This window comes from Corvus hawaiiensis, chromosome 30 (assembly GCF_020740725.1).
Source record: "Corvus hawaiiensis isolate bCorHaw1 chromosome 30, bCorHaw1.pri.cur, whole genome shotgun sequence".
Lineage (NCBI taxonomy): Eukaryota > Metazoa > Chordata > Aves > Passeriformes > Corvidae > Corvus > Corvus hawaiiensis.
This window is the reverse complement of record NC_063242.1, coordinates 5,561,896-5,583,545: the sequence shown is the minus strand read 5'-3', so window position 1 is coordinate 5,583,545 and position 21,650 is coordinate 5,561,896. Positions and strand designations below refer to the sequence as shown.

Here is a 21,650-nt window from a genome sequence, read left to right as displayed (position 1 = left end):
TCCAAAACCAAAAGCACTTAAACAGGTGAAAGGGTCTTCAAGTATGCAGGCATTAAAGAAAACTAAAAGAAAAGAACAAGAGAGAAAAACAAAGCAATGGAAAAGTCAGGCTAGTTCCAATCAAAGCTGATCAGAACCTCATTTTGTCTTGTACGGTTTAGCTATGAGTAATTTCCAATGCCATGGTATTTAGATACTCCTGGGAAGTTTGTGTACATACAATCAGCACTTAATACCATGCTTGTGGGTGAGCAGTCCTGCTTTGCAGGGTAGGCATCCTCCAATCCTTTCAAGTGTTTCTGTCCCTCCTAGGCTCATGTGCTGCCCCATGATTGTCTGACCAAGCAGCATTATTTAAATCATGTGTCACACTTTAGTTTCATTACTGCATAGATCAGCTTTTGATTTTTGCCATCCTCTCTTGGGTAAATAATGATTGACATTTTCTATCAGTTTGTTTTAGAGAAGAAACTCAAATACTCTACCCAAGTATTTCTGTTTCTCATACAGGATTTTAGAATATTTTCTCATTGCCTGTCACGATATTTCCTGTTTTCAGTAGGAAGATACCTTGATATAGTATAGGCAGGACTTATAATTCAGACATTTGAGAGGGTTTTTTTAATGCTTTAGTTCATAAAGTATATTTCGAAGTGTCCGAGGGGTATAAAGATTTCTTGTGCATGCTGGAGAGATGTCTGAAGCAATATTTTCTATGAGAAAATAACAACAGCTCAAGTGTGCCTGGGTTTTCAAGAGTAAAACTTCCCATCAAAATTCTGAGCATAGAGTCCACTTGCTCTTCCAGGGTAAACTGTATCTGACTTCAGTGTGGTAAGTCTCCCTGTAGCATTTCCCCTATCAAATGGGACCACAAGCAATGCATCATCTGCCCACAAAGGGTCTGACATCGATGACAAGATGACTGGTTGTTTTTGTCTGGATGACTGCTTATCCTTTTGGTGGCTGTTCACTTCGGGTTGTTGGAAGGAAGGAGAGATGCAGAAGTTGTGTTGGTTCTCAGTCCTGGGAAGCTGTAGGGCAGGCAGGTACAACAGTTCTTATTCATAAAAGTATCAAATGGTTTGGGTTGGAAGAGATGTTTAAAGATTACCTCATTCCAAGTTCCTGCCGTGGGCAGGGACACCCTTTGCTAGATCAAGTTGCCCTAAGCCCCATTTGTCCTGGCTTGACCACCCATTCAGGAGTATATTGCCTCTGAGTTGCTTTAGTGATGTTCTTGCCCAGGGCACCCGATACGTGTGATAGCTGTTAAAGAATTGCCTAAGGACATCTTGAACAGCTGTCCACCCCTCTGTGTTTGCTGAGTTTAAAGGCCTTTTATTCTTGCTGGATGGAAGATTAGGTCATGAACAAAGTAATTTTTGAGTCAGCATTTGCCAGCCAAAGGTAATAAACAGCAACAGGCAAGCAGGTTGTGGTGACTTAAAGATAGTTTGTGCTAGCTGACCTGCAGCAGCTCTCTATTCTGCACTTAGTTTTTAACTAAAATAACTATAAAAGCAAAAGTAATGTAGTTGGAACCATCCTCTTGGATCGTCTTGAAGCCCAGGTGCTGTAGAAGATGTTAACCTCTTCATGAGCAAATAGAAAACAGAACTGATGCTATGGAGAATTGCTTTTTCTTTTGAGGTGGTAGTTGCAGGCATGAATTCCTTGCAGGATACTAATTCAGAACATGGAATTAAACATCGGGTTTAATAGTTTTAGGAAGCCCTCAGTTTAATTCATGTGTCTGTTTTTTCACTCTTCATAATGAAAGCTTTGACTGTTTATATGCAGGAACGTTTATATGCAGGAATTTTACATTACTTGAAAGATGCAAGTGCAGAATTATTAATTAAAAGAAAATACTGAAGTGCTTGATGAAATATCACAGAGTACATGAGCCACATCTCAGCAAGCAGAAAAGCAAAGGTTTCTTGGCTAGTAAAATATAACAAGCTCAAGGGCAAATCTACTGAGCTTATCTTACTGCAGTGCTACTCCTTTTCTTTCAGAAAATGTTTCTGTACAAAGTAATTCTAAAGGTCAGGGTGGTTTAGATGAGACTAATTGAATTAATTCTGAACCACAGCTCCTTCTCTAGAAATTCAGCTCTTGAGGGAGGGAAGGAAATAAACAAACATGCTTCTGAAACTCACACATGGATTATTTGTATGCCATATTTATTTACACTATTTACTCTATCTCTCTCTATCTATCATATTTCCATATAGAGTACAGAACTCTGAAATATAAAGGTAAGGACTAGATCTCTGTTGATGTAAAAATGCATAGTCCCTACATTCAGGACTGTGAGGGGCTTTGCTCTCCTGTCCACTGGAAAATACTCCATTAGCTGTCGTGGATTTTAGCATTGCATTTAACTTTCCAAGGACAATGGCACTCGAGGGGGAGATTCTAAGGACAGTGGCTCAGGTTACTGTCACTGCTAGTGGGAAGTGCATCACTGGTTTTCTGAAGCCATGAGGAGGGTTTCACCCTGGAAATCACATCATAAAATCTTCTGTAGCAGAAGTAAGCAATAGCAGCTGTCTAGTTTCTAAGGTTTTCTACACAGGTGGTGAGGTACCCGCATGTCCAAAGATTTCATGTGCAAAATCCAGAACCGATCAATTTGCTGCTCTGCTTTATAAAGTATACCTGAAGATTTATTTTTTTTTAATGTGTGACACTCTGTCAAAGGTAGTTAGGAGACTAGAAGAAGCGTGGGAAACGCTGATTGACTGAACTGGTGTCATGGCAGCTTTAGAGGTTGGGATTTCTTACGGCAAAAGAAAACAGGAGGACTCGTGATAAAATGCCTTGTTTTCTTATGCCCTGATTGACTGAACTGGTGTCATGGCAGCTTTACAGGTTGGGATTTCTTACAGCAAAAGAAAACAGGAGGACTCGTGATAAAATGCCTTGTTTTCTTATGCCTCTCTTAAAAAGGCATACCCCACAGAATACATACAGCTGAAATGGTATAGCACTGGATAAATATGTTCTGTAAAATTCCTTTGAAATATTTTTTCTGACATCTCAAACCTCACTGGCACATTGTTATAATTCCATTATAATTAATGCAATTTCTGATTTTGTTTGAGTTTAATTTTCTTGGGATTTTTGGTTGTGTGCTGGGGTTTCATCTTCAGCAATGGCCCAGGTACACTGGGAGGCAGACCACTTTATTTTGCAATTATGCTGAGAGGAAACAAAGGGAAGGGTTGAGAGGCCTCATGGTCTGTAGCGCTTCAGGGGTCTGAAGACTGGCATTAGGTTCCGTGCAGAGCAGCCAGATTCCTTGGTGGCTTCAGGCAAGTCCCTTGGTCTTTGCTTTGCTTAATGGTGCTTCCTTGTCTAACCTGTTGCCTGCTGTGCGCCTCTTTCTCCCTCCTTACTCCCCACCCACAAGCTGTTTAGCACCTTTTAACTTTTAAGTGTCTCAGTAGTCGGGAGATCACTGAAGTGTGGAAGGTAGGAGTTTCCATAAGCCCTTGTTGGATTAGGACCATAGACTGTAAACTCCCTCAAATCTTGGCATTGCTTCCATTTATGTGTGTTACTTCACACTTTGGTCCTAATCACATTTCCAGCTGCATATATAATATAAATAACTTACCTGCCTATGCATTAAATACACAGAAGATGCTGGAATACTGCCACGAATGCTGTCTGAAAGAGAATCAGTGTTGCAGATTTTTTTTTCAACTGTGCAGGAGCACTTTTTTAAGATTGTTTCAGTTTTCAAGATGTTTGTCAATGGATTCTGCAGTCTCTCCAGCAATTTCAGAGCAGCTGTAGTGAATGGTAGTGTAGAAGACGAGCAAGAGAAGAGAGAGCATAGATTCTGACAGAGAAATTGATTAAGAGTGTATGTGTGCATGGCTAGCACACAAAAATGAGAGTAATGATGGGGTTTGCCTGAATAACTGCTAGCCAAGAACTCTTGCATAAAGCCAAAGTTTCTGAAGGTAAAAGAAAATAAAGACAAAAAAACCCAAAACCTTGAGGCAGAACCCCAACAAACAAACAACTAACCAGGAGGACAGTAGGAAAATAAAGGAGAGAAGCTGTGTGCAAGAACATGCAGCACTTCTTGACAGCAGGTTTAATCCAGACCATGACTACTTCTGCCACACTCTGCTAACACCTGCAGTGTTGTTATAGCAGCAGTCCCCATTCAACTTGAAAACAAAACCACTCTGCTAATAATTGTTTTTTCTAACCCTAAATTCTGGAGGAGCATGATTGGTCATGAGCCATAGAAGAGATGGGATATGGCATTGCTTCATTTCCTATGACAGCTGTGCTGCTTCCTTTTTTTTTCTTATAATTTTTGAAGGGAAGAGAAAAGGTTGTGCTTTAGTCATGAAACAGCATCTTTCTCCTGTGCCAAAAGTGCTTGAAAGTCTGTGCCTCTAAACCTCCTCATGGAAAGGAGAAATACTGTTGCTTTTGTGTAGGTTTATTTATTAAACCTCAGGAGAACAGACTTGCATCCTTTTTCATTCCCTCAAGAGAAGCTTTGTTTTGTTTTCCTTGCTTGCTTGCACACCACAACAAACTGGCAATTTTTAATTCAGAATCTTCCTTCAGACTAGGAAATAATAGAATTACGGTTTTTTTCTTGCTACTGGTGCCAGCAAAATGGAAAAACACAGTACATTGGGACAGCAGGTGGCAGATTGGCACCATTGGCGAGTGCCTTATATTGGAAACAAATGTCAGGAGACCTTAATTTGTCCCAGTATAGATCAAATGAGAGAATGCATACCTCTCTGGTTATCCTCTGGAAATACAAAATGTATAGCACTTCCAAAAGGGATTTTTACCTCATTTTTGCATGTCACCTTTCCTGCTAAGACTTCCAAGCATTTTGGCTTTAGTTTTCTTTATTTTGGTGATTCCTGGTTTTGCCTCCTTTCCTGAGAACTGCTATTGCTTTGTCTTCCCCATTCATATTCTTTTTTCTTTCTTTTTTGCTGCATGGAGACTCTCTGCTGTACAAGTGTAAGTATTTTTTTAGCTCTGCTGTTTCTGGCCTACTTGTTTATGTTTTTGTGCTTCATTTGCCTCTGTACTGCCTTGAGAGTCTCCTGGGAGACTCTAGTGCCATCCATCTGCACCTACAAATGAAATAGGCAATGGTTCAGGAATGAGATTGGATTTACAAAAAGGTTCAGCTAATGTAACACCTGATTTAAAGGATCCCTTGGTTTTAAGACCAAACCAAAGCAGAGTGCTGATGTTGGGGATATAAGCACAAATATTGTTGCTCAGAAGGAAAATCTGTTGATTTGGTTTTATATTCATGCATTATACATCTTAATGAAAGAATAGTCCTTAGCATGTTCTCAAAGCTGAAAATCCATATGTTGAAGGGAGACTGGTTGGGGAGATGATTTTCAAGAGGGAGCAGCAAGTTGTTCATTAGTTTGTTTGAAATCTTTTGAAAGGGAAGTAACAGAAGGCTCACGGAGCATCTCTGTATCTAATAGGATTGAATATAAATTACTTTGGAGTAGGAGGAGAAAAACATGGAAATAAGTATATCCCTCAGCACTGAGCGTAATTTCAATTACCTGTATAAACAAGGAGAGTACCTGAGATCGTGTTTCTGAAAGTACGTTTTTTTCTAGCATTCAAAACAGAACTATTTCAGTTGTTTTTAATGCCCAAGGTACTAGTGTTCTTCCACAGCTGGTGATACCATTTCAGAAAATTCCAGAGAGCTCAGATAGTTTTCTGAGGAAGGCAGTCAGAAGAGAGGAATCTGTAAAAGTGATCATGGGAAGAGGTCCTGGGAGCATAAAGTTGGCAAGGACACGTAACGGTGTCTAAGTAAGCCCTTATTTGGAAGTGTGGTAGAGATTTGCTGGCTCACATCTACTGCAGAGGGGGCACTCATGGAGCCATCTCCTGAGATCTCAGTGGCATAGATGCATGCAGACTTCCAAGAGGTCCTCTCCAATTCCAGAGATGCAGTTTATTTCTATCTGTTCTGCCAAGAAGCCTACAATGTGCTCATGGAAAAGTAGGCAAAACAAGGAAGAATTCAGGAGGTGTTATACTAGAATGGTAAGTCCATGGAAGATGTGAATGAGGGGAGGTTGATACTAACAGCTATTCCTCTGTAAAGGCCACAAGGGAAGCGTAAGGCTGGAGAGCCACTTTGTGCTTGTGGGACCAGAGGTGGTGGCAAGGTGGAAGATGTGTTTCTGCCAAAGCTGAGCTGCTTCCATGAAGTATAGGAAATGGAGCTCAGGCTGGGGCGTTCAGATATCTCCTCTAGCAATGACATGTGTGCTGCTGCTGTAGCAGACTGTGTGGTGGCTGAGATGTTAAGCAGAGATTAAGCCTAATATTTTGTAAAAGAGCACACTGGCCTACTTAAATTAATGCTTTGACCCATTTTGCTCTGCGTGTGATCTAGAAAGTTCACTTGGCAAGAAGCCTTTCATCTGTGCACTTCCTAAACAGGCTAGAAAACAGAAGGTTTTCAAATAAAAGTGTTTGTGGAGCTGCTATTCATGCTGTTAAAGCAAATGGGAAGCATCTCTATCCTTCTGCCTTTATCCCCAGCAACCAAGCTGCTGATGGATCATGCCAAGCTGACAGTAAGTTGTAGCAGAGACTGGCTTATGGTCATCAGCGCAAGCTCTGCAGGGTCATCTGGGGGCATTTTCTTGTCTGGGAAGGAAAATGAAATCATTCTGTTCCTGGCTGTTGGAGATGTATTTGGAACATTCCAATCCTTGCACAGGAACCTCAGAACTTGCCCTGTGCTTTTTTTGCATTGGTGCCCTGGGCTGATACAGCTCCCAGCTTGTTCATCTACTCCGAACACCGGCCATGGCTGTGCAGCTGCTGAGTGACCAGAGGTCTCCCATCAGCCGTGTTTTCTGTCCTCCTTTCAGATCTTCTTTAGCATGAGTTGCTGTATATACTAGATGTAACTTCCAGTCACACCACCAAAAGAAATTGAGAAATGGACCAAAATGCATGTGAATGTACCTTAACAAGAGAAAAGGGCTATGTCTAGAAATAAAACCAGGACTACTGATAGTGACATCTAATTGCTGTTCCCCAAATGCTGAGCTGCTTCAACTCTTTCTTACATGAGGTGCAAATGCTTTGGTTGTTTCAGGTTTGGGTGATGGATGGACAGCTGTTGAGCTGTGCAGTTCAGAGGCTGCCCAGCTGCCTACCTCTTGTACAGTCCGCTGCAGTTTCGGCTGAAAAAATTCAGCACCTCTCCAGCCACTCACCACCAAATCTATTGCATTTAGTTTATTGGTAACTCTGAAAGTAATGTCTGACCTTTTGATGCAGCAACACTTTGCCTGCTCATTAGTGTCAGAGTAAATCTGCTCAGGTGGCAAACTATTTTTCTGGCTGGTTGTGAAACTGTTGTGTCATTACTGATGGTTGTCAAATGTGGAAGTGGAAACCTGCAGCAGCTGAAGGTATCTTTTTCTCCCAACAATGTACCTGGCAATAAAACCAGAGCTCTGTTGCCCAGGCAGTGCTATCACTGCCCACTCTGTGGTCTTCCAGTCCTTTTCTGGTCCTGAGAACATGGGTAATAGCTGTCCTGTTACAAAAATCTGTCATAACCCTGAGCATGTGAGTAGTGGCATAATGATCCTCGTGACTACTTCGGGAATATGAATTCAGTGCATGTGGGTCTGTGCACTGAACTTTGCATACATAACAACTAGCAGATGTTTGCCTTAAACAGTTCATGATTTGTCTGAAATGTTAATGCCAACTGTGTCTTTTCTGGCTGGTATAAAATTGATACTACTAAACTTGATTAACTATTCTGTTAATGAGTTGCAAGCCATAACAGCTTCCTGACTGATACTCCAGAAGCCACTAGATATGCAGTCACTAGGCTTCAAGAATAGCATCTTTATAGAAGCTGAGCCATTTAAAATTAACTCTTGAGAAAACCTGCAGGTCAGCTTTTACACAAAAAGTCTGACAATGCTGAGCTATGTTAAGAGGTTTGGAATTGGTGATGCATCCATTTCCTGTAGCAAAATTGTCTTACTCACCATGTGAACTTTCAGAAGGCTTCAGGCAAGAAAAGAAAGACAACTTTTTTCCAAAAAGAGCAAACCTGAGTCTTAAGTCTGGGTATTTGTGGTCTTAAAGCAACATGCTCCTTTTTTTTTTGCATTTTGAAGATAAGAAGGCTAATTGTTCGTAATTCAGTAGCTGTGTTGAATGTATGCCGAACTTTCCAGCTATTCTCAGTGTGTCTGAAGTCCAGGGAAGTCATATGTTTGCTATAGATACTGCCAACGCTGACATGGTGTTTTTGTTTTCTGAAGAAGGACTGTATTCTCCAAGGCTCATTTTCCTAGGGAAGGTTGGTGAGCTGTGTGGTGGTGTCCAGAAGCACAAATCCCCAGTAACGTGCCGCTAACAAATGAACTGAGGAAGTATATTTTGTATCAAAAATAAACGCCAGAACAAGGGGTAGGCTATTCCTGGTATTGTCATTAACTGTGCAGGGTTGCACAAAGTAATTAAGTCTTAAATGGGTCCCTTGTGATCTCAAATGCAGAGATGAGATTTTAATAGCTACTTTCTTTTACAATTGAGGATCAAAGAGTTAATGTTTGGACAATTTCAATAATCATCCTGTGTACAGCCTGCAGTTTTAGTGGGAAAAATAAATTACCTCCCTGCTTCTGTTAAAAGTCAGTTGAACAAACTATCAATTTAGAAAAAGTTCTGAGTGTATGAGAGAGGGAGGAAAAAACCCATTCCTTTCTGGTGTTAAATCAAATCAGATCTTGAAATGGTTCATAGGCTTGAAAAACTGATTTGTTCTAATTTCTTTTGTCCCCTAAAGTAATTTTTTGTTTTGTTTTGTGTTGATAGATGACTCCTAAATCAAAAAGGAAAAGCATCCACAGTAGAATGCTTCGGCCAGTGTCCAGAGCTTTTGGTAAGTGAGGATTTCTTAAATACATTTTGTTTCTTTGCTTGCCTGAGGTGGTTCTAGGTGGTCCTTGATTGAAAAGCACAGGTGATTCTCCCTCCCTCTGGATTGAATTTTTGCTCCACACTGGCTGCTTTGTTTTGGGACTTTGCTAATGTGTTTGATAGTAAATAGTTGCTCACAGTGCTATCTGCTCACAGACATGTTGTGGCTAAGTTCCCTGAATGTGCTTGTAATTATTTACCACCAAAAAGAGGAATGGCATTGTCTTTTGTTTTAAATTGCATGTTAAATCTAATTAGAAAGTTTTGATTTCTCTTAGAAATGGAATTTGATCTAGATAAAGCACTGGAAGAAGTACCTATCCATATAGAAGACCCACCATTTCCTTCCAGCAGGCCAGACAAACGAACTTCTGGATTTATTTCAGAGCTGCCATCAGAAGAAGGGAGGAAACTGGAACACTTTACAAAATTAAGGCCCAAAAGGAATAAAAAGCAGCAGCCCAGTCAAGCAGCAGTGAGTCTACATTAAAATATTGCTGGCAATGTTGTGTGTTGATTGCTTTTTGCTGTGAGTCAGGTCTTGCAATGTAATGAGGGCAATGACTGAAGGTGTAAAAGCCATAAGCAACTACTTAATTTTTCTCCTGGTATTCATATCTTTCAGTGTGCCATCCCTATTACAAGTTTTTTGTCTTGTTTGACACAGCCTAAATCCATGATATGTTCTATCCTTTTTATTTTGTGGGGTTTTTTTCATGGAAGCAGTTTCTGGAGGTACTCGGAACTTTCACAGGAAATGCAGAAAATATCATGAGACTTTTCAATTATGTTGCAAGGATTTGTTAAGTCTTAATCCTTTTTTCTGCCTGCATTAAGATGTGGTAACTTGGCATGAATTCTTATTTCTATCAGCAATCAGAGGAGCTACTCTCTGACACCCAGATTCCCACAGCTCCTAAACTGAAGATGGTGTTTGGGCCAGCAAATCTGCATAGTCACAGATCTGCTTTTCATGCTGGAGCCTGCCTTAGAAAGGCAAAACAGAAGAGCACTGTCTGTTCACGAAAGGCATTGGTGTGAACTCAATATACGTGCGTGGAGTTCCCACAGTTCCATTTCCTTGGCACACCACATCAGTAAAGATTTATTTCTGTGGTGGTGTGTCCTCGGGGTATGTAAGGACAGATCTGGAGGAGTTGCAGAGTTATCTCACAGCAACAGAGCACAGCTGATATGATAAGTAGCCCTATCAAGGGGCAGACGTTGCTTCTCTTGAGTTAGGCAGCCTCGTAATAAATGCCTGTGGCCTCTTCTGCTTCCTGAGGATTTTCAGTTGTGAGGATCCTTGAAAATTTCCCTAATACTGGGAAAGATCATATCAGGCAGTGGAATGCTTTTTGTACCACTTGGAAAGGGAGGAACATCGAAGCAAAGGGAATATTCAAGCCAGCTTTCCATTCCCTTGTGCTTTACAGGGAAGGTTAGAGGTAGCAGAAGAATGGATTTGTCTCCATGTACTGAAAACACATCTGTGTTTATTTCTCCCAGTTCCATTGCTGCAGAACACACATGTTTTCCCAGTTGCTTCCAAACTCAGCACATCCTGTGCCATCAGCATAGGGAGGTGGAAGGAGTGGGGGTATGGGAGGGGCAAGTGCTTCACTACCAGGCATGGACCTAGGACATACAATATCTTCTTCAACAGCAACAAAAAGGTTACTCCTACTGGAGGAGAAGTCCTACCTCCCGTGATAGTGCAGTGTTGTGGGAATGTGCTCATCCATATTGAATTTATTTGGAAATTGGGAGTTTATTTAGTTGCAGAAATTCAAAGGAGCTTTTTTTACTTAAACTCATTTGTCCCTGTCTTGTTTTTATGAACCATTTAGTTCCTTACTAGTTCTGACCTCAAAATGAGTCCAAACAAATTTTTGAAAGACTTAAGATGTTTGTTTTGATTCTTCTGAAAATGAAACAGCCAGATTTTGAAGGTCAGAGTCATGAGTGGACCATGACATTGCTTGCAGAGTTTGCTGCTGATTTTGCCACTTCAAGAATACAGAAAGCAGTACTTAGGAAAAGCACTTGAAATGTGAGAGGCAAAATCTTGACCTTTTCTGCTGCTTAAAGCAGGTCTTTTGGATTGTTTGCTGCTCCCATTATTTGTATTTAGTAATTCAAGGAGTCTCAGATGATCATAGTTGTACTTCTCTGGTTTTGCTGGAAAACAGATTGGTTCTTTATAAGCTGAAAAATGTAAGAAAAGAAAGGAGAAGATGGAGGAAAAAAAAGAAACAAACTTTTAACTTGGGTTGAGTGGGCAGGCAGAAGAAAGATTTATAGTTTTGTCAGAATTTCTACTGAAATGAGTATTCAGAGAGGGGGAAAAGGAGAAGGAAAAAAAAGAAAAACTCAAAACCACCCACTCCCAAGTAGCTTTAACTTTGAAGCAAAACAATAAAACAGTTGTTTATCATTTAGATTTTTGTGAGATCTTAACCTCATGAGTTCTCCTCTTATGTGTGAAGATTTAGTATAGCAAAAGAGATTAATCTCTAATGCATGAAAGAGATAGTGATTCATCTTATTTATTTCTGCTTCAAAGACGGTTTTTTCCTTAACAAAGAAACATGCTTGCTTTTAAACTTAAGCTAAAAAAGAGATTAAAAAGAACAAATGAAACCTTAACACTTTTTTTTTCTTTTTTTTTTTTTTTCTTTTTTATGAGTCAGGAGGGTAAAAATAAACCAGAGCTCAGCCTTACAGTTAATGCTGGTAATAAAAGGTGTTACAATAAACAGCTATAAGAACATTCTGTGTCTTGAGGACATTATTAGACCCTCAACATTTCTGTACATCTTTAGTTAATTTTTAGGAACCTGCTGCTGTTTCAGATGCTGTTTTCTTTTTTTTGAGGTAGATCTTCTCATTTTCTGTAGATCATTGGATCCCAGAATTATTTCCTCTTCAGGAGGTGCTCTTACTTTTGATACTTACATGTTTATCCCTACTATCTGGAGGACTCCACTATCAATATGAAGTGGTTTCTCATTTCTGTTAAAGTGCGACACTCGCTTTTATTTTGTGTTTCAGTTGAGTGATAAGGGGTTTGTGACTGAGACCAACCAGATGAAGGCATGTGCACTCCTGCCTAGTGTCAGATATTCCAGCTAAACAAGTTCTCTACAGAACTTACCAAAGGTGGCGTAGTAGGAAATCTGATAAATCATTGTGCTAATTTAGAATAGAACTGTTATTTATAGAAAATCTGTTGCCAGTTTGACTGGCAACAAAGCAGTCTTTACCAGGTGGGCTTCTTCCACATCAGTATTAGATTGCTACAGCAGGTATCAATAAAATATTAACTACTATCTTTGATAACAAAAATAAATACTTGATTTCTAACAGGGTTCAGCCAGGAAAGTAAAAAGTTTTGTGATTGTGTCAAAGCATTAGTTCATATGAAGTTCATTGTCTTGACTTAATGAGGCTGGGTTTGACATTAACAGCAGCCTTTAAGAGTACTGAAGCATAGAAAAGAGTTTGTATTCCACATCAAAAGAGAAGTTGGGATTACTCTTGAGTTATGGTGGCAACTAGGAGATTCCTTGATTGGAATTGTTTCAAATTACAAACCCTGCTATATTGTGTCCTGGTCCCTAGTACTACCAAGAGTACAACTGGGTTGGGTCTTGGGGAGTCCTCTGTAGTCATCTAAAAGGTTTCCATATGGCATTTAAATGGAAGAGAGTCTCTTTACTGGTAATAGAGCTTTTCCACATCAAAGCCATGTACAGGAGCTAGACCACATGAGAAATCCTCCCAGGAGACTGCTTGTTTCACCTTCAGGAGGCTGCAGAGTCACCAGCTAATCTTCACAGGGCCTTTGTGGTTGGCAGGTATTTCAAAGCCAGCCTGGTTTATATGCCTGAGGTCACCCATATTCAAAATGAGGGCACTGAAACCAAAGATGGGGAGCAGATTTGCTGTTTTCAGACATTGAGCAAAAGTCTGGGTTTGGTTCCTAAAGTGGAACACCTGATTCTGTATTTAGAGTCTCTGCTTTTGGAAGTGCAAGACTGAATGAATTATAAAAGGCTCTGTTAGCCTGCCAGAGCTCTATTTCTAAATCTCTAAGTCCAAAATTCAGAACATAGCTTTTTCTCCAAGTAGTGAGACAACTGCCTTTTGAAAATACTTTCTCTTCAGGTCATCTCCTGATCAGGATTTATTTTTTCTGCTTCTTTTGCTTGTCTAACTGGCCTAGTGCTCTATTTTTTTCAAGCCAAAGATATTTGATTCCTGGCCTCATGCATTACAGCATCCATTTTGTCACTGGTGTTTTGGGTTACTTTGCTTTTGATATAATGAATCAGCTGGCCTGGCTAGAGGGGGAGTTCCAGTGGTGATTCTGTGGTCTGCACTGAGTTGTGGTTGGCACGCATAATTTTTATAATGTCTTAACTCTTAATTATTATCACTGGAGCAAACATGCTTAGATTATTATATACCAGAGAGAGTTTTTTCTTCTGTCAGGTGTCTGCTGGAGTACCACCAGAAGGAGATCAGAATGGCCTCATGGGGAGAGTGGATGAAGGTGTGGATGAATTTTTCACTAAGAAAGTGACAAAAATGGATTCAAAGTAAGTTTAAAAAGTTTTTTAGGAGTTATTTAAAAAAAAAAAAAATCCATCTTGATAGCTGGGCAAGCAGCAGTTTCAAGCTGTGTTTGACTCCTTTTCCCAGTATCTAGAGTTGCTGTTGTCAAAGTCAGAAAATACCTTAATAGTCAAGACATTGTGAATTAGATTACCTACCCTTAAAAGTGGCTACTTGGAAATAAATTGCTTTACTATACCATGGTGGGGGGGATTCATAACTAGTGTGTATTTTTATAATTCCGTTGACTTCATTTTACCCTTCAGCAAAGCTCGTTAGAGCTGAAGCAGAGCTTTGTATTGGTTGAGAGTCTCCCCAGTGCTCCTTGTACACATGGGTGTTCCTCTCTGCTGAGGAGTGCTGTCGGGTACAGTGTTTTCATAGATGACAGTAGATTTATGCTGGTTTTGAAATATGTTAAAGACATGGTTGACCAATCTGTAGTATTCCAGGTTTAAGCAAAACATTAACCTGCCAGATATGTCTCCTTCAGCTTTATACAAGGGTTATAGAGCTTATACAGTTGCTTTGTAGCTGGCTGTATACTTACAGAGCCATGCCTGTAGATGTTCTTGAATTCCTGCATGCTTGTGCACGTGCGCACACAGGGTATTTCCATAACTAAATGAGAAAGGAAGGGTGATTTCCAGGCAACTTGGAATGACCCTTTCTGTGCTGTATGTGACATCCATTGAAGAAAATAGTAAGTGTTAACTGCTAGATAGCTGTGTCAGGAAAAGCAAATGTTTTAAAGTCACTGAGAGTTTTAGATATCTGTAGTGACACGTGAAGCTATGTATGATATACTATGTGGAGGCAGGAAATTATGGTAGCCTTGAAAAATGTCTTAGCCAGGTTAAATTCAGGGTGCTCACGGGCTCACATTCTCCTGTGCTTCCCTTGGGTGCCTGCTAGCTGCTCATTTCAGATGTCCCTGTGAACTTGCACCATCCTTGTTTGCCCACGCTGGCCATACTCTTTGCTGAGGATTTTTATTTGGGACACCCAGTCCCAAATAAAGATCCAGTTTGGGTGCTTTTATGCTTTTATGCAGAACGTGTATGTGCTCACCTTTGCCCTTAAGTGTGAGTACTCTGCTCAGAAGATGCCTCTAGAAAATCCTAGTGGCAGGTGGGTTGTTTAGGGATTGGTTTTGCTTGTTCATTCTTTTGGGTTTGTTTTTTTTTGTTTGTTTTGGTTTTGGGTTTTTTTGGGTTTTTTTGAGGATGAGTATCTGCACCATAAAAGTGACCTCTGTATTCCTTACTGAGAGAAAGTAGCTGTGCCAGCTAGTTCCTATTTCAAGCAAGGCCCTTAAGGAACAAGATCTCCCAAAAGCTGTGTTAAACATGTGTCTAGATCAGTTCTTCTCCTTTTACTAATGGGCAGGTACAAACCACAGGTAATGCACTCTGGAAATGGAGCAGAGTGAAATTGTATGTTGTGGTGCGTTGACCCTGTGCCCACCATAGCTGCTCTATCACTCCCCTCCTGCTGGACAGAGGAGAGAAAATATAATGAAAGGCTTGTGAGTTGAGATAAGGGCAGGGAGAGATGTCTTCCAGTTACTGTCATGGGCAAAACTCAACTTGGGGAAAAAAAAATTTAATATATTACAGATCAAATCAGAGTATGATAATGAGAAATAAACCAAATCTTAAAAATACTTCTCCCCACCACTCCCTCTTTTCAGGGCTCAACTTCACCCCCAATTTTCTCTACCTTCTCCTCCCCAGTGGGACAGAGGGACAGGGAATGGTGGCTGTGATCAGTTCATCACACATTCTCTGCTGCTCCTTCCTGCTCAGCGGGAGGATTCCTCACACAGAAGCCACTCCTGTAGACCCCCTGCTACCACAACCTGGCCATGCAAACCCAATATATATGTGCATAGTCAGCTTGGTTAGAGCTGTCTGGTGTTAGAAACAGGTGGATGCCCAGTGCAAAATAAACAACTGCACAAAGTAGCACAGAAGTCCTCAAGATGGTATGACCAATGCTAATTGTCCAGTTTTTAATATAGAGACACCAGGTAATGATTGGGCCTAGGTCAACATAGGGGTCATATAAAAGACTGGCTTTGTCTGCAAGAAGTCGTTTGGTACTATTTTAAAAAGGGAGGAGGGGAGTGGAGAAAGTTTGAAATGTTGGTGTCTTTTTTAGGAGACCATCAACTAAAAGTTCAGACAGCGGTGAGCCCAGTGAAGCAGGTGATGAGAAGAAGAAAAGGGACTCAAGGAAGAGTGGCTTCCTTAACTTAATCAAATCGAGAGGCTCCAAATCAGAACGTCCCCAGACTGTGTCGGTGGCAGAGGAGCCCTCCTCGCCCAAGGTTGCTGCAAAAAGTCCAGCTTTAGACGCAAGCAAGAAGGAGGCAAAGTCTGCAGAGCAGAACGGTGGTGCGGAGCGGTCCGAGGAATTAAAGACGCCAGACTCACTAGAAGAGGTGCAGACAGATGATGTGGCAAAAGCTGAGAGGGGTGACAGCAAGGGCAGCCCCCAGGGAGGCCGGAGGTATGGTGTGCAAGTGATGGGCAGTGGACTTCTCGCAGAAATGAAAGCCAAGCAGGAGAAGAGAGCAGCCTCTGCTCAGAAGGTGAAGGCAATGTGATTTCTTTTGAGTTGTTAAAAAAAATGAGCAAAACTATGTGTGTTCAGGAGAGGTGGGTTGGGACTGCAAGGATTGGTGGCTGGGGCTTGACACATCAGTCCTGCTTTCCAAAAGGGATCGTGGTGTTCCTGTGACAGGATTGCTCTGTGCTGTGGTGGTTGAACACAAACGGCCTGGCCAAGGCACAGGCTGCACATGTGGAGCAGGAGTTGCACCCTTAAGCCTTGGGGAGGGGATGATGCCTGCCCTTGCACTTGGTGTCAGACCATCACAAACACAGAAGAGACCATCTAATTATTTGCACATATCACAGAATGATTTGGTGCTGACTTATAAGCCCGGCCCAGTATCTCCACTCTATATGATGCATGTGGTTCGTTCACGGTGCATGCTGGAATTGCTCCAGAAAAGGTAAAACTAGGACAGGCTTCTCACTGTGTGCCCCCTTGCACACCAGTACCTCAGGTATGTGGCAAGGTTAACTACAGTGGTAGCTGTCAGTACCCTTTTCTTTCAGAAAGTGATGTAGACAGATGGAGAGGTCTACTGTATATTAAATTATATATTCCATACAGAGAAGCAAATCTGGCTACCATTCACTGTTTACGATATTTGGCATATACTTTGCTTGTTGCAATTTTTGATTTTTTTGTCCTTTTGTACCACACCTAATTATTTTTATGCCTTTGATTTATATATTCCAAATACTAACAATGAAAGAAAATAACCTGTTAAAAAAAAATTATTTCCAATTGTCTGTCCAGGTTCCCTTTTTCTCTTCTATGAAGTACTGATCCTGGGCAGGAGCTCTGCTTCACTCTGCAAATGTACGGAGTGGAATATCCTTGTGTTCCTCCAAAGCATTCTGTGCCGGCCTATTTTGCCTGATGCCCATTTGCCATCGGTCTTCCCCTTTATTATCCTCTGTTTCCTGCCAGCTGCAATTGGCATATTTCACAACTACCAAAGAATCAGCCTTTTTTCACTGCTCTCTTCCCCTTCCATGTGCAGGGCACTCTGAGGTTCTCCATTCCCCACCACTGTCCCCTGTAATTTAAAAGGTGTTACCTTACAACGAAACTTTGTTTTGTTTTCCTTCCTTTAACACGTACAAAGTTGTCTTGCTGTGACCAAGCAAGGCAGCCTAAGTCCATTTTTCCCTTTCTTCACAGTCTTACAGTGCTTGCCATGATGTGTAAGCCATTCCTGCAGACACCAGACTCTTCTCATAAGCAGATTCAAATGAATGCAGCCGTCTGTGGATCATTAAAGGGATCCTCAGTGCAAAAACGATTTTTCTAAAGAAATGACCAATTCCCACCTTTCTCATTGGTATTAGATAATGCCCATGAATAGTCTCATTGACCTTTAAAGCAGCAAGTTTTCAAATAAAATGCCATATGATTTTAAATAAGAGTATTACGCCCTGCCTGTAATTATAAAATACCAAGCTATTCCAGATTATGTGAATTTTTACAAGTGCATGATTGTGTATGCTTCGTGCTCTTTGGGTTCTTAACACTTGTTACCTACAGTGAGTCAAATCTGGAACAACATGACTAAGGTAGACTATTAGCATGTGTAATTTTTTTTCGAGTGGGGAGAGTAAAAGTCCTCTTCAACTGGTCGGCTTTCATCACAGTAATTGAAAACTTTAATTTCATTCAGCAAAAGGAAAAGTTGTTGCCTATTGCCAGGTTTTAGGGGGTTTTTATCACACTTAGCTTATTTACTGGCTGGAAAGGTGAGTCCTCTTATTTCAGGTTTAAATTACTAGAAAATAATATTATTGATCTTATTTTTAGTACAAATTTATATTTGTGGAATGCAAAACTATGTCTTTATATATTAAAGAGTGACAAGAAAACTGAACTGAAATAGGAATCCCTATGCAGCAGAGTACTGAGTTGTCTATTCTTAATGTTGCTCAGTGGACACAAAATTGAACTGCTCTTCAAAAGCATTTTTCACATGCTTCATCCATCACAATATGAAATAATTTAGGTTTTTTCATGATACTCATGAGTGTGGAAATCATACAGGATCCTGACACTTGAGCTGCAGAAGACAGCATCCCACTGCTACATTGTTTAGGATCGTTATGATACCAAGTTCTGTAACATCTTCAAATTTATCAGAATTTCAGTATGATAGAAGATTTTATTTTCCTTTAAGGTACAGATGGCTGCTTATATTCTGAGCTATTTTACATGAAAACAAAGCCAGAAGGAATTTACTGTTTCATTCATACCCTACCACAGTCATGTTGCAGATAGAAGTCACGAGCAGGTGCAGAGTAGATGGAAAGATGGTAAATGCGCTTTTGTTTTCTTTTACTTAGAATACAACGTGGGAATTGGCACTGATAGTAGAGTCAAGTACTTGCAGATCAGTGTTGCCTCAGGGCGCACATAAAACGATCTTTTAGCTCCATCTAGTGTTACACACTGGATTCTTAAATACCTGGAGCAAGGCCTATGAGGGAGCAGTCATCCATAACCTGTTCATTCCTTCTCAATGACACCCAACCCTGCAGTGTTTCCCAACCTTGCAAGAATTCCTATTAAAAATACAGCCCGGGTGTTATTTATCTACATGATGAATTTACCTGCATTGATCCGACTTTTCAGGGTAAATTTTTGCAGCCATTGTTTAGTGTTGTCTGGGGGCCATAAGCTGTTTGTAATATGTGTACAGTAGGTAGCCAAACATGCACACATCCTAATTGCATTTTTAAGTACTGCACTAATAGGTGCCAGCACTGGCTTTTGTACATGTCTCGGTACATGGTCACATTTCCCCAGTAGTCCCATAACTACAGAGGGAGGAGGGAATTACAGTGAAATTAGTTTTGTACCGTCGTACAGCTCTCCTAAGTAATTTACTGTAGCTAAGTGTTATGCATCTATCTTCAGTATTTACATGAGAAAATTAGTTTCTCAGTGAAAGTTCATGAGAATTTACATTCCATGAAAAGATTGTTGCAAAAAAGGCGTTTTTTTCCGAGGTACAGAAGAAAAGTCCAGTAAAAGGAGAGTGGTATTCCCTTTAAAATATATATAGCCAAGACAGTCATATAGAGAAACATGTAACTTTAGGAGGTGAAAAGGTGAGAATTTAGCCAAAATATCAGTGGCAGTCAAGAAATGGGAATAAAAACTGAGTTTCTGCCCAATGGTTTCTGCTATCTTTGAAGGTGACTCTGTTTTGTCCATATGGACACCATAGCTAAATATTCTGGCCCTACAAGTCACAGCATTTCTAGAGAGCATCTGTCCAGAGCACTTCATTGTATCAGGATAGTTTTACAGTACAGGAAGTTTAATGATTATTCTAATAGCACCCTCCTTAATGCAGTGTGCCATTTCAGGTGTTCACCTGTTCTTAGAGGAGAGACTGGGAGACCGCATCACCCTGTGCTCTGGTTTGGTCAAATTTAGAAATATATCCTCTGAGAGAAGGCACAACCACCCCTCCCCCACCAGGTTCGGGAAAAATAAATTTTCCTCGAAAGAAAATGAAAGAGATAAGAACTATTTATTTAACAGACACATGGGAAAAGGAAAATAATGCTGAATAATAAAATCTTTCACTGTAGAGGAAAAACCTGGGAAAGTGTTAGAGTCCTCCCTTTGGTCTCCTCAGAGCTGGAGCTTGGCCCAAGGCCAGGCCTTCTGTGCCCGGTGGAAAGTCCTCCCGATGTGCTCTGATATTGAAGCAGTCCAGCAGAAAAGGGAGAAAATCCAAAAGTCCAGGGAAAGAAAAAAAGGTTCAACTCTCAGTCTCTCTCCAGAGAAAAGAAGCTGAAAAACTGGCCAAAAGCTGACTGGGGAAAAAAAAAAAAGTCACTATCTCTATGTGACCTTGAACAAGCTGCAAACTGCTTTGAAAAAGTTTTGCTCAGTTTTTCCTTCCCCCTCTCAGGCTCAGTTTAAAGGCATAGAAAGGCACAAGAATTAATTTCTGGGCATAGGGCAGTGATATGGGATACACATCATAAAGTCACCCCAAGACACCCTGCCAGGTCTTACACAGGAATAGCAAACACTCAGCATCTCTATTCTCTTTGTTGTATTGAAGAGAGGCTTTGTTTTAGGAGCTGAGAAATTACATGAGCAAAGTGGAGGTATCAGGAAATCTGTAAGGCCAACAACGTCTTCTGCATCACTCCCTAAAATCATCTTGTCTTGAAATGCCTGTATCGTATTACCACCACAGCGAAAGGCACATGGCCAGCATGGGTGTTTAGAGATCATTTCTTTATGCTTGTATTTGAAATACTATTTTCACTCTAAATGCATCAGTTTTTCTGTAATAGATATGTACTCCTGATACTTGTAACCATTTTCTCCCTTCCTACGTTTCCTGTTGTCCCATTTCTAACTACATGCTATACTTAGCAGTCTTTCAGATCATAACCCCCAAAGGGCAGTGATCATGTTTGTACACTGTGTGGCACGTGGTGGAGATTCCTGAATGCTATGGGACAGTCAGAGTTGGTGTTGCAGCAGTAGTAACAGTGACCTGAACATGTCAACATGACTTTCATGTGGGTATATAACCAAATGCAGTGGTCATCAGAATAAATCATTTGCTTTAAGTCATCTGCCATACTAACTGCCTTGAAATAGCAAATGAAGATCAAGGTTGCAGCTGCTTGCCTGCAGAAGTCTATCCCTACTTTCTTAGTTTCAAAAAAATCTCACTTCTATCCCTAGTCTTATCTTTATAAGGCTTTCTCTCTTAGTATATCCTGCACCTACTTCTATGTGCTTTTTTTGAATCCTCTCATTTGTCCTTCTGCCTAAGCTTTGCTAGCAGGTAAGGCAGTAAAAGGAGGCTGGTTTTTTTACAAGTGCTGCATATCTAAGCTTCTCCTGGTGAATACACAGGTTTCAAGCTCACTTATCGATGACATGACAAAAGTCTCTGCTGTTGGTTTTTTTTTTTTGAGGCCAAGATGTTAGGAAACCTGTTTTTGACAATAGAAGACTTAAGCAAAATATCAGCATATAAACCAGAAGTCCCCTTTCTTTTGAGGTGCTGAGCACCCAGCGGTGCTTGTGATGAGTAGCTTTGAATACTTTTCAGTAAGTAAGGTCTGTTGGTTTCTAGAGGAATCCTGTAAGTATGTGAGCACTCCTACTTCTGTAGTTGCAGTTTTATCTAAAATAAGAAGTTGTTGTTCTGTGTAGAAGAGCATAAGATCCCTTCAGCAGTCATACTCAAAATCTGGATCTTCAGAAAAAGGTTTTTATTTCAAACAAGAAGTTTTTAGATGCAGAGCTATCTTTGGAGAAAAGGCTGCTTCCAGCTAGCGCCTACAGTTTCAACTCCTGTACATTAGGAGACCCATCACATAGGAGGCAGTGTGTCATTGCAGCTCTAATAGGCATGTGGCAGTGGTAGT

The 21,650-nt window shown here is 40.7% G+C and overlaps 1 protein-coding gene across 9 annotated transcripts in view; it reads left to right on the top strand.

Moving 5' to 3' along the window:
- Positions 1 to 21,650, top strand: part of CARMIL1 (capping protein regulator and myosin 1 linker 1) — a 193,631-nt gene that overhangs the window by 160,388 nt on the left and 11,593 nt on the right. For 4 of the 9 annotated variants that reach the window (XM_048289234.1, XM_048289241.1, XM_048289239.1 and 1 more), the window contains 5 exons: positions 5,002 to 5,019; positions 8,905 to 8,971; positions 9,288 to 9,484; positions 13,507 to 13,613; positions 15,793 to 16,225. In XM_048289234.1, coding sequence (XP_048145191.1) covers positions 5,002 to 5,019; positions 8,905 to 8,971; positions 9,288 to 9,484; positions 13,507 to 13,613; positions 15,793 to 16,225 — 822 coding nt within the window. The remainder of the gene's footprint in view (positions 1 to 5,001; positions 5,020 to 8,904; positions 8,972 to 9,287; positions 9,485 to 13,506; positions 13,614 to 15,792; positions 16,226 to 21,650) is intronic. The other 5 variants (XM_048289240.1, XM_048289236.1, XM_048289235.1 and 2 more) reach the window with 3 other exon arrangements.